General features: G+C 38.5%; 1 protein-coding gene across 1 annotated transcript in view; it reads right to left on the bottom strand.

Moving 5' to 3' along the window:
* Window positions 1–14,312, bottom strand: part of SLC25A17 (solute carrier family 25 member 17) — a 49,667-nt gene that overhangs the window by 23,414 nt on the left and 11,941 nt on the right. The window contains exons 2-4 of the mRNA XM_045872471.3: window positions 4,519–4,579; window positions 1,777–1,843; window positions 205–356 (exon numbers count right to left, since the gene is read on the bottom strand). Coding sequence (XP_045728427.1) covers window positions 205–356; window positions 1,777–1,843; window positions 4,519–4,579 — 280 coding nt within the window. The remainder of the gene's footprint in view (window positions 1–204; window positions 357–1,776; window positions 1,844–4,518; window positions 4,580–14,312) is intronic.

Below are 14,312 nucleotides of genomic sequence, written 5' to 3'. Positions count from 1 at the left end.
GCATACACTTAAAAATTGTTAAAATGGTAAATTATATGTTATATGTTTTTACCAAACACACACATACACACAGAGAGCCAAGTCAGAAAATTAATTATATTCTTTGTAGCATTACTTTGTGCTAAAACAACCTCTTAGGGAATATATGAACCGTAAGATAAATATTAAAATATAAAAAATTTTATACTCAGAAAACTTTGTTACCTGCAACAAATCCAACTACTAGATCTTTTCCAGTAGTAGAACGCTGACCTTTGACCCAGACTGCTTTGAGACTATTAAAAGTGTAGAAATAGACAAAATTGGAGCAGCAGAGACTGGAGATAACTGGAAACCACCCTCGATATGGTGCCAGGCTAGAGGAAAAACACAATAAGCAATGTAAAGATGCTGGACAAAAGCTAGTGGAAATGGGCAAAGTCCTAGGAAAGGCTGACCATCATTCACATATTCTCAAAGTTCACTCCTACACTACGACATACTCCAAACTGTACATATATCTCACATTCTAAAGGCTGTCCAAACCAAGAAATCTTTCCTACCATTAATGATGCCAAAGAAACAACACACTTGCAATGACTGATTTTACTAGTTTCCTCCCCTTGGTTTCCTTCTGCAAATTACTATGTAAAATTAGAGACAATTTCTTCATGGCTGTTAGTTAATATAGCATCATTCACATTTTATTATAGGGTAACAACACTCGAAAATGAAGTAAATATAGACATAATAAGTGTGAAAAAAAAAAAAAGAAGTGATGGTGGCATGTTATTAGGGCACAGGAACCAGGCTGAAGGGGCTCCCACCTGTGACAGTTTCAACACCAAAATAATATAGTATAGTAATCAATTGTAAACCACTGAAAAACCAGGAATTTCTGAGTCTATACTGCTACTAAATAAAGTTTTTCTTCATAGACTGCTGATAGTTGCGAGAGAGGAAAAATTATTCAGTGGCTAACCTGAATCTGAGAAATCATAATTAACCAATGAAGGGCAGGGGGACAATACGTGACTCCAGATGTCATATCCTAAGGACAAAATATCACCTATGCATTATTCTGGTCAAGAATGCATAGCCTCAGTCTAATCATAAAGAAACATGAGGCAAACTTAAAATGAGAAACATTTTATTTTAAAAAGGGGGGGAGGGGAAAAAGGGGGGGAGGGGAGCTATATTCTTTAAAAATGTCAACATCATAGGGGTAAAAGGCTTTGATGTATGGTGTATAAGTTATTCTTAAATAATTCTGAAAAAAGTCTGTGTGGTGTGTGTGTAATAAAGACAGAAGGGGAAAGGAGAGAGAAAGCGGGGAGAGAACATAAGAACAACTGGGAAAATAAATGGGAAAAAAGTGTTAATAATAGGTGAATCTGGGTAAAGCATATACTGATATTCTTTGTACTGCTTTCAGTTTTGCAACTTTTTGTGAACTTGAAATTATTTCCAAATAAAAAGTCAAAAAAACCCCACATAATCTGAATGCATTTGATAGGAATGAACTAAACAACAGCTTCTTCAGCTCACTGTAAAAAAACCATAAAACATAAAACAAAGCATTGGTTTCATGGAAGACTCTATGATCAAGAATCAAAATGGCCAACTACAAAACTTTAAGAGATGAAAACAATTATGTACTTACAAGTCGGGCAATTACAGACTCACAACTACTGTAAGTCTACGAGAATGGAAAGAGAGTGAGTGCAGGTGTGCTAGAGGCCCAGCAATCTCCTAACGGGCTGCTTTGTCTAACAAAATGGGCAAGGTGGTACTCACAGGCCTTCTTCCTTAATGATCTCGAGGAGCACCATGTGTGTAGTTTTGGACTTTCTTTTCTCATCAACTGTAAGATAAAAGAATAAACGTTTAAACTAAATCCTTTGAGAACTATTATCTTTAGCATCAACAAGTTTCACTGAAATGCCATTTACCTCACCTGAGCAATCTCCCACCCCGTTCTTTGAGCTCCCTAACTTGCCTCAGAACTCAACCAATCCTCCTTGTTCCTGTGTGCTAAATTCCCAACTGAGGATTCCTTGGGTCTCATCTCTTATTCATGAACCTTTAAGCATTTTAATTCAACACCTAATTCCCAAAGCAAAAGATGTGACAGGAATCTTATATTTCATAAGGCTTTGTTTTGTTTTTTTTTTTCAAAGTTACATATTCTCATTTTTATCTTAACATCTTATAAAGTAAAGAGGAAATGAATTACCATCTCCTTATTAGTGGAGAGGCCAGACCAAAAGCTGTGAAGGACACATGTAGTTGGCAGCAGAGCCAGGATTAAAACTCAAGGTTTCAAAGTTTTAGGCTTGTGCTCTATTTCCTAATCTAAAAAATAAAAGGTCTCAAAAGGATGAGAACTGGGGTGCCTGGCTGGTTCAGTTGGTAGAATACGTGACTCCTGATCTCAAGATCATGAGTTTGAGACCCACCTTGGGCCTAGAACTTACTTAAAACTAAAAAAAGGATGAGAACTCTGCTTTTCTTGGCATTCTCACTGAAAATCACAAAACCTCAATTAACCTCACATTTCCTACCCACATTTGGAGAATATTTTGAAAACATAAAAATGTAGAAATGGAACAATTTTCTAAGAATTAAAATTGTTATCTATACGGTTTTCGGGATGGTGAACAGGAAACTCCTACAGAAGGCAATCTGGCCATAGCTATCAAAATTACAAACAGGCTTACCCTTTGATCCAGCAATCTCACTTCTGGGAATTTATCCCATAGAACTTACAGAAACTAAGCAGCATATGAACAAGTCTATTCTACAAAAGAGAAGAGGGGTGCCTGGGTGGTTCAGTCAGTTGGTCATCCAGCTCTTGGTTTTGGCTCAGGTTGTGATCTTAGAGTGGTGGGATCAGGCCCTGCATGGGGATCCACGCTCAGCGTGGAGTTCGCTTGTCCCTCTCCCTCTGCTCCTCCCCCTGATCACACTCTCTGTCTCTCTCTCAAGTAATAAATAAAATTAAAAAAAAAAAAAGAGAGAGAGAGAGAAGAAACCACCCAAGAATCTACAATAGGGGAAGGGGAAACAGGTTCTGGTGCACCTACAGTATGGAACAATTCTACAGCTAGAAGGATGAAGAAGCTCCCAAAGCACTGATTTGGAAGGCATCCAAAATATGCTGTTAAGTGAAAAATGTAAGCTACAGAACAGTGTGACAAATATGCTTTTTGTGGAAGGATGGGAGAAAACTTCTATATTCTTATTTGCTTGTTATTCCATAATGAAACCCTGCAAGACTATTTGAGGGAATAATAAAGATGTTATCTACAGAGGACAGAAAAGGGGAAAAGGGGCAGATAAGAGTAAGATTTTCCACTGTACTGTGCATTGTTTTATATATTTTTGGTTTTGAGTCATATGAAAAAACCTATCACAAAACTCTAAAATTAATTTATAATAATAGCCATGAAGGGTTTTAACATAGGAATTAGTTTATTCAAAGCTAATCTATTCTTATCTCTTCACGGAAGTTCTGGCACAGGTTTATAATTTTAAGTTGAAAAATACTGGGGAAAAAACAGGCAGGAATTATAGAGAGTTGCCTAGTCCTATAATGCAAAAGAGGCAAACTAGGACTACATGCCCAATTTAGCAGTGACTGTGGGTGTTTGGCTCCACCGTGTCTCCTATTCTTTGTTCTCTTTTGAGAAGATCTATCCCCAGCAAAAACTCTCCCCACTGTGCCTTAAAAAAGTCATGTTGTGAGGGCACCTGGCTGGCTTAGTTGGTAGAGCACGCAACTCTTGATCTCGGGTTTGTAAATTCAAGCCCCACATTGTATGTAGAGATTACTTTAAAAAAAAAAAAAAATCAGGGAGCCTGAGTGGCTCAGTCGGTTAAGTGTCTGCCTTGGGCTCGGGTCGTGATCCCAGAGTCCTGGGATCAGCCCTGCATCGGGCGTCTGCTTCTCCCTCTCCCTCTGCCTCTCCTCCTGCTGTGCTTGATCTTTCTCTCTCTCTGTCAAATAAATAAATAAAATCTTTTTTAAAAAGTTATATTGTTTAGGGGCGCCTGGGTGGCTCAGTTGGTTGGGCGACTGCCTTCGGCTCAGGTCATGATCCTGGAGTCCCTGGATCGAGTCCCGCGTCGGGCTCCCTGCTCGGCAGGGAGTCTGCTTCTCCCTCTGACCCTTCCCCCTCTCATGTCTCTCTGTCTCATTCTCTCTCTCAAATAAATAAATAAAATCTTTAAAAAAAAAAAAAAAAAAAAAAAAAAAAGTTATATTGTTTATTAGAAAGAATTGTAATGATTCAAAATTATTAATGCAAACCCACTCAGGTTCTCTCAGAGAGTGGCTGAGACTATAACTCATCCATGAATGCCTCTCTGTTAATTAGGAAACAGCAATGATGACCAGTATTTAAAGTCAGTGGAAACAGACAAGGGTAGATCGCTAACAAAACAGATATCCTTATGTTAACTTAGAACTTATGAGAAAAATATGTTTGCTTCCTGACACCAAATGAAGAGAATATGATGCCTACAAAAGGTACTCACCTTGAAGTCGGAGTCGAGCTGTATCCAAGGGAAAAAATACTGTCATTGCTGTCACACTTCCCTGAAAAGTTTGAAAAGCCTTTAGCAATTACAGTTTCACAAAAACAAAAAGCCACAACTTTTAAGTGAACAAAAGTTTATTATTAACAAGGGGTCAAATCAGATTTTCAGTGAACAGACATATACAATATTGGGATTATTATTGCTCAAGTTCTATAGTTATATACTTAAACAGAAGTATTTGATTTTCCAGAAGAAATCTTTTTCTCATACTGAAAAAGAAAATGAAGTGGGTCCCTGGAGAGGACAAACTTAGGGGTTTGCAACCCAGGACAAATGTAAAAGATAGCAGATAAACGGATGTTTTAGCCTTTTATAGGTCAGTTGCTGCTCCTATGCTCTCTCTGATAACCCCACAAACCAAAATATCCAGTAATCAAACAGGTATATACTTCTACTCTCTTTGCTTAATCAATATATTTACCACAAAGTAAAAGAAGTGTAAAAATCATATTATTCATTGAAATAGTTTTGTTTGCTTGTGTTTTAAGTAAAATAGGGACAATCTGGGCTCAATATTCTATAAATTCATCCAGGGTAACACAATGACAAAAAATATTGGGGACGGAAGCCAACACTAGTCTTTCCATTCATAAAATCCTATGACAGATAGGGGCGCCTGGGGGGCTCGGTTGGTTAAGCATCTGCCTTTGGCTCAGGTCATGATCCCAGGGTCCTGGGATGGAACCCCACATTGAGGGGTGGGGGCAAGGTCCCTGCTCAGTGGGGAGCCTGCTTCCCCACTCTCTTAAATAAATAAATAAATAAATAAATAAATAAATAAATAAATAAATAAATAAAATCTTTTAAAAAAATCCTATGACAGATAAAAACCACAAGCATCTAGTTTGGGATGAAATCTTCCAGTGGGTTTACGGTTCTCAACCCAGATGGAGACCTACTGGTGTATATTCTCAGGCGTAAGATCAAGTTTTAGGCTAATAATCTAATAATAGTTACATATAATATTTTAATCATGATAACAACTGGAAATTAGGTCAACCTTATAGATAAGAAACATTTGCCAGGTCTCTTATTTATTTAAATAGGTCAGCCTGGGGCACCTGGGTGGCTCAGTTGGTTAAGCAACTGCCTTCGGCTCAGGTCATGATCCCGGACTCCTGGGATCGAGTCCCGCATCGGGCTCTCTGCTCAGCGGGGAGCCTGCTTCTCCCTCTGACCCTCTCCCCTCTCATGCTGTTTCTCTGTCTCCCTCTCTTTCTCTCAAATAAATAAATAAAATATTTTTTAAAAAAATAGGTCAGCCTGCTTGACAAGGGAGAACACTGTGTTGTCCTATTAGTATTCGTCAAAACTCAGATGGAATGTTACCATCCCCTGCCCATCGGGGTACATTCCTCTATGTTGTTCATTCCTCTGTGTTCCCACAGCACTTGCTTATGTCTCCTCTACCAGCAAGAATATTTACTGTCTCTTTGCATAACATAGATTCTTTTTTTTTTTAAGATTTTATTTATTTATTTGAGAGAGAGAATGAGAGAGAGCACATGAGAGGGGGGAGGGTCAGAGGGAGAAGCAGACCCCCTGCTGAGCAAGAAGCCCTATATGGGACTCGATCCCGGGACTCCAGGATCATGACCTGAGCCGAAGGCAGTCGCCCAACCAACTGAGCCACCCAGGCGCCCCTGCATAACATAGATTCTTAATGAAATGTTTATTCAAGTTAACCCTTCAGTTATTTATGCTTTTTTTTTTTTTAAAGATTTTATTTTATTTTGCGAGAGAGAGAATGAGAGACAGAGAGCACGAGAGGGAGGAGGGTCAGAGGGAGAAGCAGACTCCCCGCCGAGCAGGGAGCCCAATGTGGGACTCGATCCCGGGACTCCAGGATCATGACCTGAGCCGAAGGCAGTCGCTCAACCAACTGAGCCACCCAGGCGCCCTATTTATGCTTTTTTGATAACTCCAACATAAATGTTCTTTTCTAAGGACTAGGTAATATTTGATGTCTCAAGAAACACTGGACCCACAAAGTCTTATAGTCTACAGATCTATGCTTCCACATCCTTGCTTATGTTACAGGCAATTTCCAAGAAAAAAGGGGACTGGAAAGCTGGAGAATGCTTATTGGGTTATGAAGGCTGTGGCATTTTTTTCCCCATCATTTGTACTACATGTCCATGTGGGGTATTGCATATATAGGGCATCTCCAGGCAGAAAAGTCCTATCTGAAAACTACTTTTTCAAACAAATGGGCCATTTCCATCCCTCTTCCTTGCCACCTTTAAACATACACCCGAAGTTTCCTAAGGTAGAAAAAACTGCCTACCTACATTGAAATCTTCAAGTGAAGTACATAGTATGCCAAGGTAAAAAGAATAGTCAATACAAAGAGTGCGATGGTCTATTACCTCCTCAAGGACTAGCATAAAGTTCAAATCAGTAAAACTAAATAACTTTTTAAAATTTATTAGTACTGGAAAGACTGGATCAAGATGGTAAACTTAAAACCCAGCATTGCCTCCTCCCCATTCCAATCACTATTAATGAAATTAAAGGTTTATATGTAGAAGTATTGTGTAGGGGCACCTGGGTGGCTCAGTCAGTTATGCATCTGACTCTTGGTTTGGGCTCAGGTCAGATCAGGTTTCATGATTTCAGGGTCCTCAGATTGAGCCCTGTCAGGCTCCACATTCAGGGTAGAGTCCGCTTGAGATTCTGTCCCCCTCTTGCTTCCTCCCCGTCCACTCCTCTCCCTGCTCATGTTCTTGCTCTCTCTCTAAATAAATATTTTTTTAAAATATTTTATTTATTTGATAGAGAGAGAGATAGCAAGAGCAGGAACACAAGCAGGGGGAGTGGGAGAGGGAGAAGCAGGCTTCCCGCGGAGCAGGGAGCCCGATGCGGGGCTCGATCCCAGGACCCTGGGATCATGACCTGAGCTGAAGGCAGCCACTTAATGACTGAGCCACCTAGGCGCCCCGTAAATAAATAAAATCTTAAAAAAAAAAAAATTTAAGGGTGAAATGAGGGTTTCCATTTCCAGCAATATAGGGTCCTAGACAACATGCTTCAAAATACCTAGTACTGTTACATAAAATACTAAATAATATATAACAAACACCTTTTAAGTGCTTAGCTGAGCTCACAGGAAAGTAAGGGAAATGCACTGGAGCCAGAAAGAGCAGGAACCCATAGGATTAAGCAGACTCTGGCTTTGGTTGCCTAAGAATTTTTTTGCCAATCTAAGTGATCAAGTGGCTTTATTATTATTATTTTTAAATTGAAGTGGAATTCACAAAACATAAATTAACCATTTAAAAGTATACCATTCGGTGACATTTGACATATTCACAATGTTGTGCAACCACAACCTCTATCAAATTCCAACATGTTTTCACCACCTCAAAAGAAAAGCAGGCACGTTCCACTTTCCCTCCACTCAGCCCTAACAACCACTAATCTGCTTTCTGTCTCTATGGATGTATCTATTCTGAAATTTCATATAAAAACAATCATGCAAAATGTGACCTCTTGTGTGTGGCTTCTGGCTTCTTTCACTTAGCATAATGCTTTCAAGGTTTATCCACCTTAGAGCATATATCAGTACTTCATTCCTTTTTATGGCTGAGTGATATTCGATTGTGTGTATATACTACGTTTTGTTTATCCACTCAAAATGTTTTGGAATGAGACATTATGAATGTACCAAGTACTGCTGAACTGTACACTTTAAAGTTTTGTGGGTTTGTTTGCTTGTTTTTGTTTTTTAGTAAGCTCTACACCCAACATGGGGCTCAAACTCATTTGGATTGAGCCAGCCAGGTGTCCCTGAACTATACGCTTCAAAATGTTTAATTTTATGTTATGTGAATTACACAATTAAAAAAACCCCAAACATTTAATCCTCACAACAACCTGATGAGGTAAGTACTGGTATTTTCTCCATTTTACACATGAGGAAAGATACTAAGAGGTTTTGTAACTTTACTAAAGTTACACTTTGCAAGTGGCAGAATTAGTATTTGAACACTGGCAGCTTGGCTCCAGAGACCACACTCTTAATCACTGTTGTAATTAAAACTTTATTTTTTAATTTTCTTTATTTTTTTAAAAAGATTTTATTTATTTTTTGACACAGAGAGAGACAGTGAGAGAGGGAACACAAGCAGGCGGAGTGGGAGAGGGAGAAGCAGGCTCCCCGCTGAGCAGGGAGCCCGACACGGGCTCGATCCCAGGACCATGGGATCATGACCGGAGCTGAAGGCAGACGCTTAGTGACTGAGCCACGCAGGCGCCCGTAATTAAAACTTTAAAGAGAATTTACTAATATAGTACTAAAAATTACTGAAAAATAAAAAAAGGTACTAATATGGGACCTAGTTTATGTGTCAAATAGTTTTTTGTGTACTAGTCTGGAAACTCAGCATACAGCCTGGCATAGTCTAAGCCCTAAACTTGTTAGTTAATGTATGACCGTATGCACCTACAAATAAACTTAATATCCATGAAAAAATGTATTCAAAATTCTAAAGATAAATTTGGAACATAGCTGTTCTGTACATTGGGAACTTGCTATATTTGTCTCCTCACCAAGCAAACACACAGATGACTGCTTTCCTTTTCATAAGCAGCTGTTACCTGAAGGAAAATATTTATTATATATGCGAGTCTTATGCCAAGCTATAGAAGCACATGACTTTTTAGAATTTGAATTAAATTCCTCTTTCATAAATACTCAGTGTTTTTTTTTTCCTCCAGGACCGTCTGTTCACTTATATAAAATTAGAAGGCACAAAATACCGAGAAGATAACCACAATGTACAATATTGTTGTGCCAGGGAGACATAAAAATAAATCCATTATTTTGAGTCCCACAGAATTCTAACCATCTGAGTGGGAGTTCTACTGCTGACATTAATTACAATTTAAAAGAATCCATTTCCAGAGAAACAACCTTCTGGTGTCTCACCAAAAACAAACATTTTTAGTCACAACTTTCTACCGTCCCCCTCTGGCATTTAAACATTAGGTCTTGGGAAACGAATTAATTGCTACACTGCACTGGCACCTGGAGCTAGAAAAGCCTTTAGAAATCATCTTGCAGGAGCGCCTGGGTGGCTCAGTCGTCAAGCGTCTGCCTTCGGCTCAGGTCATGATCCCAGGGTCCTGGGATCGAACCCCACATCGGGCTCCCTGCTCAGCGGGAAGCCTGCTTCTCCCTCTCCCACTCCCGCTGCTTGTGTTCCCTCTCTTGCTGTGTCTCTCTCTGTCAAATAAATAAATAAAATCTTAAAAAAAAAGAAAGAAAGAAAAAAGAAATTATCTTGCAGTGGACTCCCTTTACCTGAGAACTAAGGAGTCTGAGCCAGGGTAGTGAAGAGGTCTGACCAAAGCCTGAGGGGCAGAGGTGGAGTTAGAACCCAGAGCTCTCAGACTCCTAGTTCTACTGTTCACTGTTCTACCTGTTCTCAACCTTGTTACAGTGTTTTAACTTGACTCTTCTCTTCCACTTACAAAGTGTACACAGTACAAAACACACACACTCAAATCTGGGAAAATCACACACAAAAACCTTAACAGTGAATAGGCAAGGAGAGGAAAGGAATTAAAGGTGGCCCTATTTCCCTTGTTATGACTCTCCATATAATTACCTTTTTTTTTTTTTTTTAACAACAAGCATGTGTTAGTTTTAGTTTTGAAGTGGGGAAAAAGCAAATATACTTTTTAAAGACATCAGAATACAAGAGCATATAGCGAAGAGATTCTCAAAGTATTGTGTGGGTCTCCTTGAAAGTCCCCAAACCCTTTGCAGGGGTCTGCAGGATTAAAACTATTTTCGTGGGCGCCTGGGTGGCTCAGTTGGTTAAGCGACTGCCTTCGGCTCAGGTCATGATCCTGGAGTCCCGGGATCGAGTCCCGCATCAGGCTCCCTGCTCGGCAGGGAGTCTGCTTCTCCCTCTGACCCTCCCCCCTCTCATGTACTCGCTCTCTCTCATTCTCTCTCTCTCAAATAAATAAATAAAATCTTAAAAAAAAAATAAATAAATTTAAAAAAACTATTTTCGTAAGAATACTATCACAGCTTTTGCCTTTTTCATTCTCATTTTCTCACAGCAGTGTAATGAAGTTTTCCAGAGGGTACATGATATGTGATACTGTAACAGACTGATGCAAAAGCAGATACAAGGATCCAGCTATCTTAAGTCAAACATGAGAAAGGTTTGCAAAAATATAAAACAATGTCACTCTTATTATTTTGGGGAAATTTTTTTTTAAATGTTACATATGTTAACATGTAACAGGTTTAATATTGTAAACAATAAAGAACTGTTAATGATTTCTCAATTTTAATTTCTATTAAATACTGATAGTTATAACCACATAAACAAAAGCTCTTCAGAGTCTGTGATAATTTTTAAGAGTATAAAGAAATCCTGAGACCAAAAAGTTTGAGAACTGCTGTTATAAACATGCCATTAAGTTTGAAAACCATACATCGTTAACAAAATATTATTGGGGTGCCTGGGTGGCTCAGCTGGTTAAGCCTCTGCCTTAGGCTCAGGCCATGATCCCAGGGTTCTAGGATCAAGCCCCCTGCTGGGCTCCCTGATCAGCGGGGAGCCCACTTCTCCCTCTCCTCCCTGCTCGTGCTCTCTCTCTCTCTCTCAAATAAATAAAATCTTAAAAAAACACAAACAACTATTTACACATTCACTTAATATCCCTTTCTTTCTTTTTTTTTTTTAAAGATTTTATTTATTTATTTGAGACAGAGAGAATGAGAGAGAGCGAGCATATGAGAGGGGGGAGGGTCAGAGGGAGAAGCAGACTCCCTGCTGAGCAGGGAGCCCGATGCGGGACTCGATCCCGGGACTCCAGGATCATGACCTGAGCCGAAGGCAGTCGCTCAACCAACTGAGCCACCCAGGCGCCCTTAATATCCTTTTCAACTAGCATTATACCAGAGTGACATAAGCAAACTGAAAACATCAACTACCTTTGGGCTGGCCACTATCCTCTCCAGGAAATTCTTTAAAAAGCGAATAACTCTAAGAAGAACAAATGTAGCCTATAAGTAACACCTCAGAGCTAATCATTTATTAGATACTTGTTTTTTTAATGACAGGGATACTAGATAACTCATAAAGAACATATGACAGGATGCTGAAAGGGGAAGCAAGTGTAAATCTGGAAGGGAGCTGAACATTCTGGAAATTCAAAAGCTGTTATTGTCAGAATACAGACAGCAAAATCAAGAGTGGAATGAATGTCTTTAGGGGTAAGCAGGGATCAAATCAAAGGCTTTTTTGCTAAGTATAATAAGGAATATTCTAGTGACTGATTAGACAGATGTGGGGAGAGGAAGAAGAGGAACTTCAAGCAGGGCACCCAGCTTTCTGACTTAAAGAACCAGGGATACAGTACGGTCATAACTGTAGGTAAACACTGCAGGAAGAGCAATTCTGGGTCAGATGATTTTGGCTTTCAATTAGCTGAATTTTAAGTGCCTCGAGGACTTCTACTTGAAGATGTCCAGCAGGTAGCCAGATACTAGTCTGAAGATACAGAGATTCTGGGATAGAAATGTAGATTTGGGAGTCACTGAAATATAGAATATTTCCTCACCTTTGAGGCAACAATAATTGTACCATCCAGGGGTGGGTGGGATCATTATTTTACCAAAAATATAGGATTACATACTGTTTTGTTTTTATAATCAAATCTTCACTCTCAACAAATAATTACTGAAAAGATTTCAGTAATTTTTTTCTGTTTTATTACCTTCCTTTTCCTTTCTTTGGGCTAATTTTGATACTTTTATCTCACGTCTTGAGATGGATGCATAGCTCGTTGTCTTTCTTCTTTTCCAAACTTGATTTAAAGGCTACTAATTTCTAAGTATTTTACCTGTGTCTGACAGGTTCTTTTCTTTACAACTCAGTAGTTTTTGATATATTCATAGTTGTGCAACCATCACCACTATCTAACTCCATTTTTATTACCCCAGAAAGAAACCTCTACCCATTAGCAGCTACTCTCCATTCTCACCTCCTCCCACATCCTGGCAACCACTTATCAATTTTCTGTCTCTATTTGCCTATTCTGATATTTCATATAAATGGAATCAAATAATACATGATCTTTTGTGACTGGCTCCTTTCAAGACTCATCCATGTTGTAGAATCAGAACTCCATTCTGTATCATGGTTGAGTAATATTCTGTTGTATGGACACATCACATTTTGTTTATCCATTCATCAGTTGATGGATTTGGGTTGTTTCCACTTTTCTGCTTTATGAGTTGCTATGAACATTTGTGTACAAATTTTTGTATGAATATATTTTCAGTTCTCTAGGAGTGGAATTGCTGGGTCATATGGTAACTGTTTAACAATTTGAGGAACTACCAAACTGTTTTCTACTGTGGCTGCACAGTTTTATATTCCCACCAGCAAATTATGAAGTTTCCAACTTCCCTATAAACTTGCAACACTTGTTATTATCTGTCCTTTTGACTAAGGTCACCCTGGTGGATGCGAAGTGGTATCTCATTGTGGTTTTGATTTGCATTTCCCTGGTAATTAATGCTGTTAAGCACCTTTTCGCATATTTATTGGCCACTTGTATATCTTCATTGGAGAAATGGCTATTCAAATCCTTTGTATATTTTTTAATTGGGTTATTTGCCTATTATTGAGCTGTAGGCAATCTTTATATGTTCTGGATACTAGACCCTTAACAGATAGAGGATTTATAAATATGTCCTCCCATTCTGTTGTCATCACTTTCTTGATGGGGTCTTTGAAGCATGAAAAGTTTTGAATTTGAATGAAATCCAATTTACATATTTTTTCTTTTTTATTACTTGGTGTCATATCTAAGAAACCACTGCATAATCCAAGGTCATGAAGATTTATACCTATGTTTTCATCTAAGAGTTTTGTAGTTTTAGCTCTTACATAAGGTCTGTGGATCATTTTAATTTTTGTGTATGGTGTGAAGTAGGGGTCCAACTTCATTCTTTTGCATGTGGCTATCCAGTTGTTCTTGCAATATTTATTAAAAGGACTATTCTTTCCTCATTGATATATCTTAACATTCTTGCCAAAACTCAACTGAACAAAAATTGACGATTTATTTGTTGGACTCCCAATTTTATTCCACTGATCTATCTATCCTTATGCCAGTACCACACTCTCTTGATTAATGTAGCTCTGTACTAAGTTTTGAAACTGGGAAATATGAATCCGTCAACTTTGTTTTTTCAAGATTGTTTTGGCTATTCTGGTTATTCATTTGCATATGAATTTTAGGATCAGCTTATCAATTTCTGCAAAAAAGCAAACTGGAATTTTGATAGGGATTGCACCAAATCTGTAGATTCTTTTGGGGACTATTGCTATCTTAATAATTGTCTTCCAATCAATGAAGATGGGATCTTTCCATGTAAGTTTTTCATTTTTTCAATGATAATTTGTATTTTTCAGTGTACCTAAAAGTTTTAATATTCACTATCACTCAATTCTAAATATTTTCTGATTTCCATTATGATTTCTTCATTAACCCACAGATGTTTCAGAAATGTATTTAATTTCCAAACACACTTTTTTTTAATTACCTTTTTGCTATTGATTGCTACTTAATTGCACTGTGGTTTTTTTCTTTTAAGATTTTATTTATTTATTTGACAGAGAGACAGAGAGAGAGGGAACACAAGCAGGGGGAGTGTGAGAGGGAGAAGCAGGCTTCCCGCTGAGCAGGGAGCCCGA

Source organism: Mirounga angustirostris, unplaced genomic scaffold (assembly GCF_029215605.1).
Source record: "Mirounga angustirostris isolate CCGP_5_RB_7025 unplaced genomic scaffold, mMirAng1.0.hap1 SCAF_5, whole genome shotgun sequence".
NCBI lineage: Eukaryota > Metazoa > Chordata > Mammalia > Carnivora > Phocidae > Mirounga > Mirounga angustirostris.
This window is presented reverse-complemented; position numbering and strand designations above follow the sequence as displayed.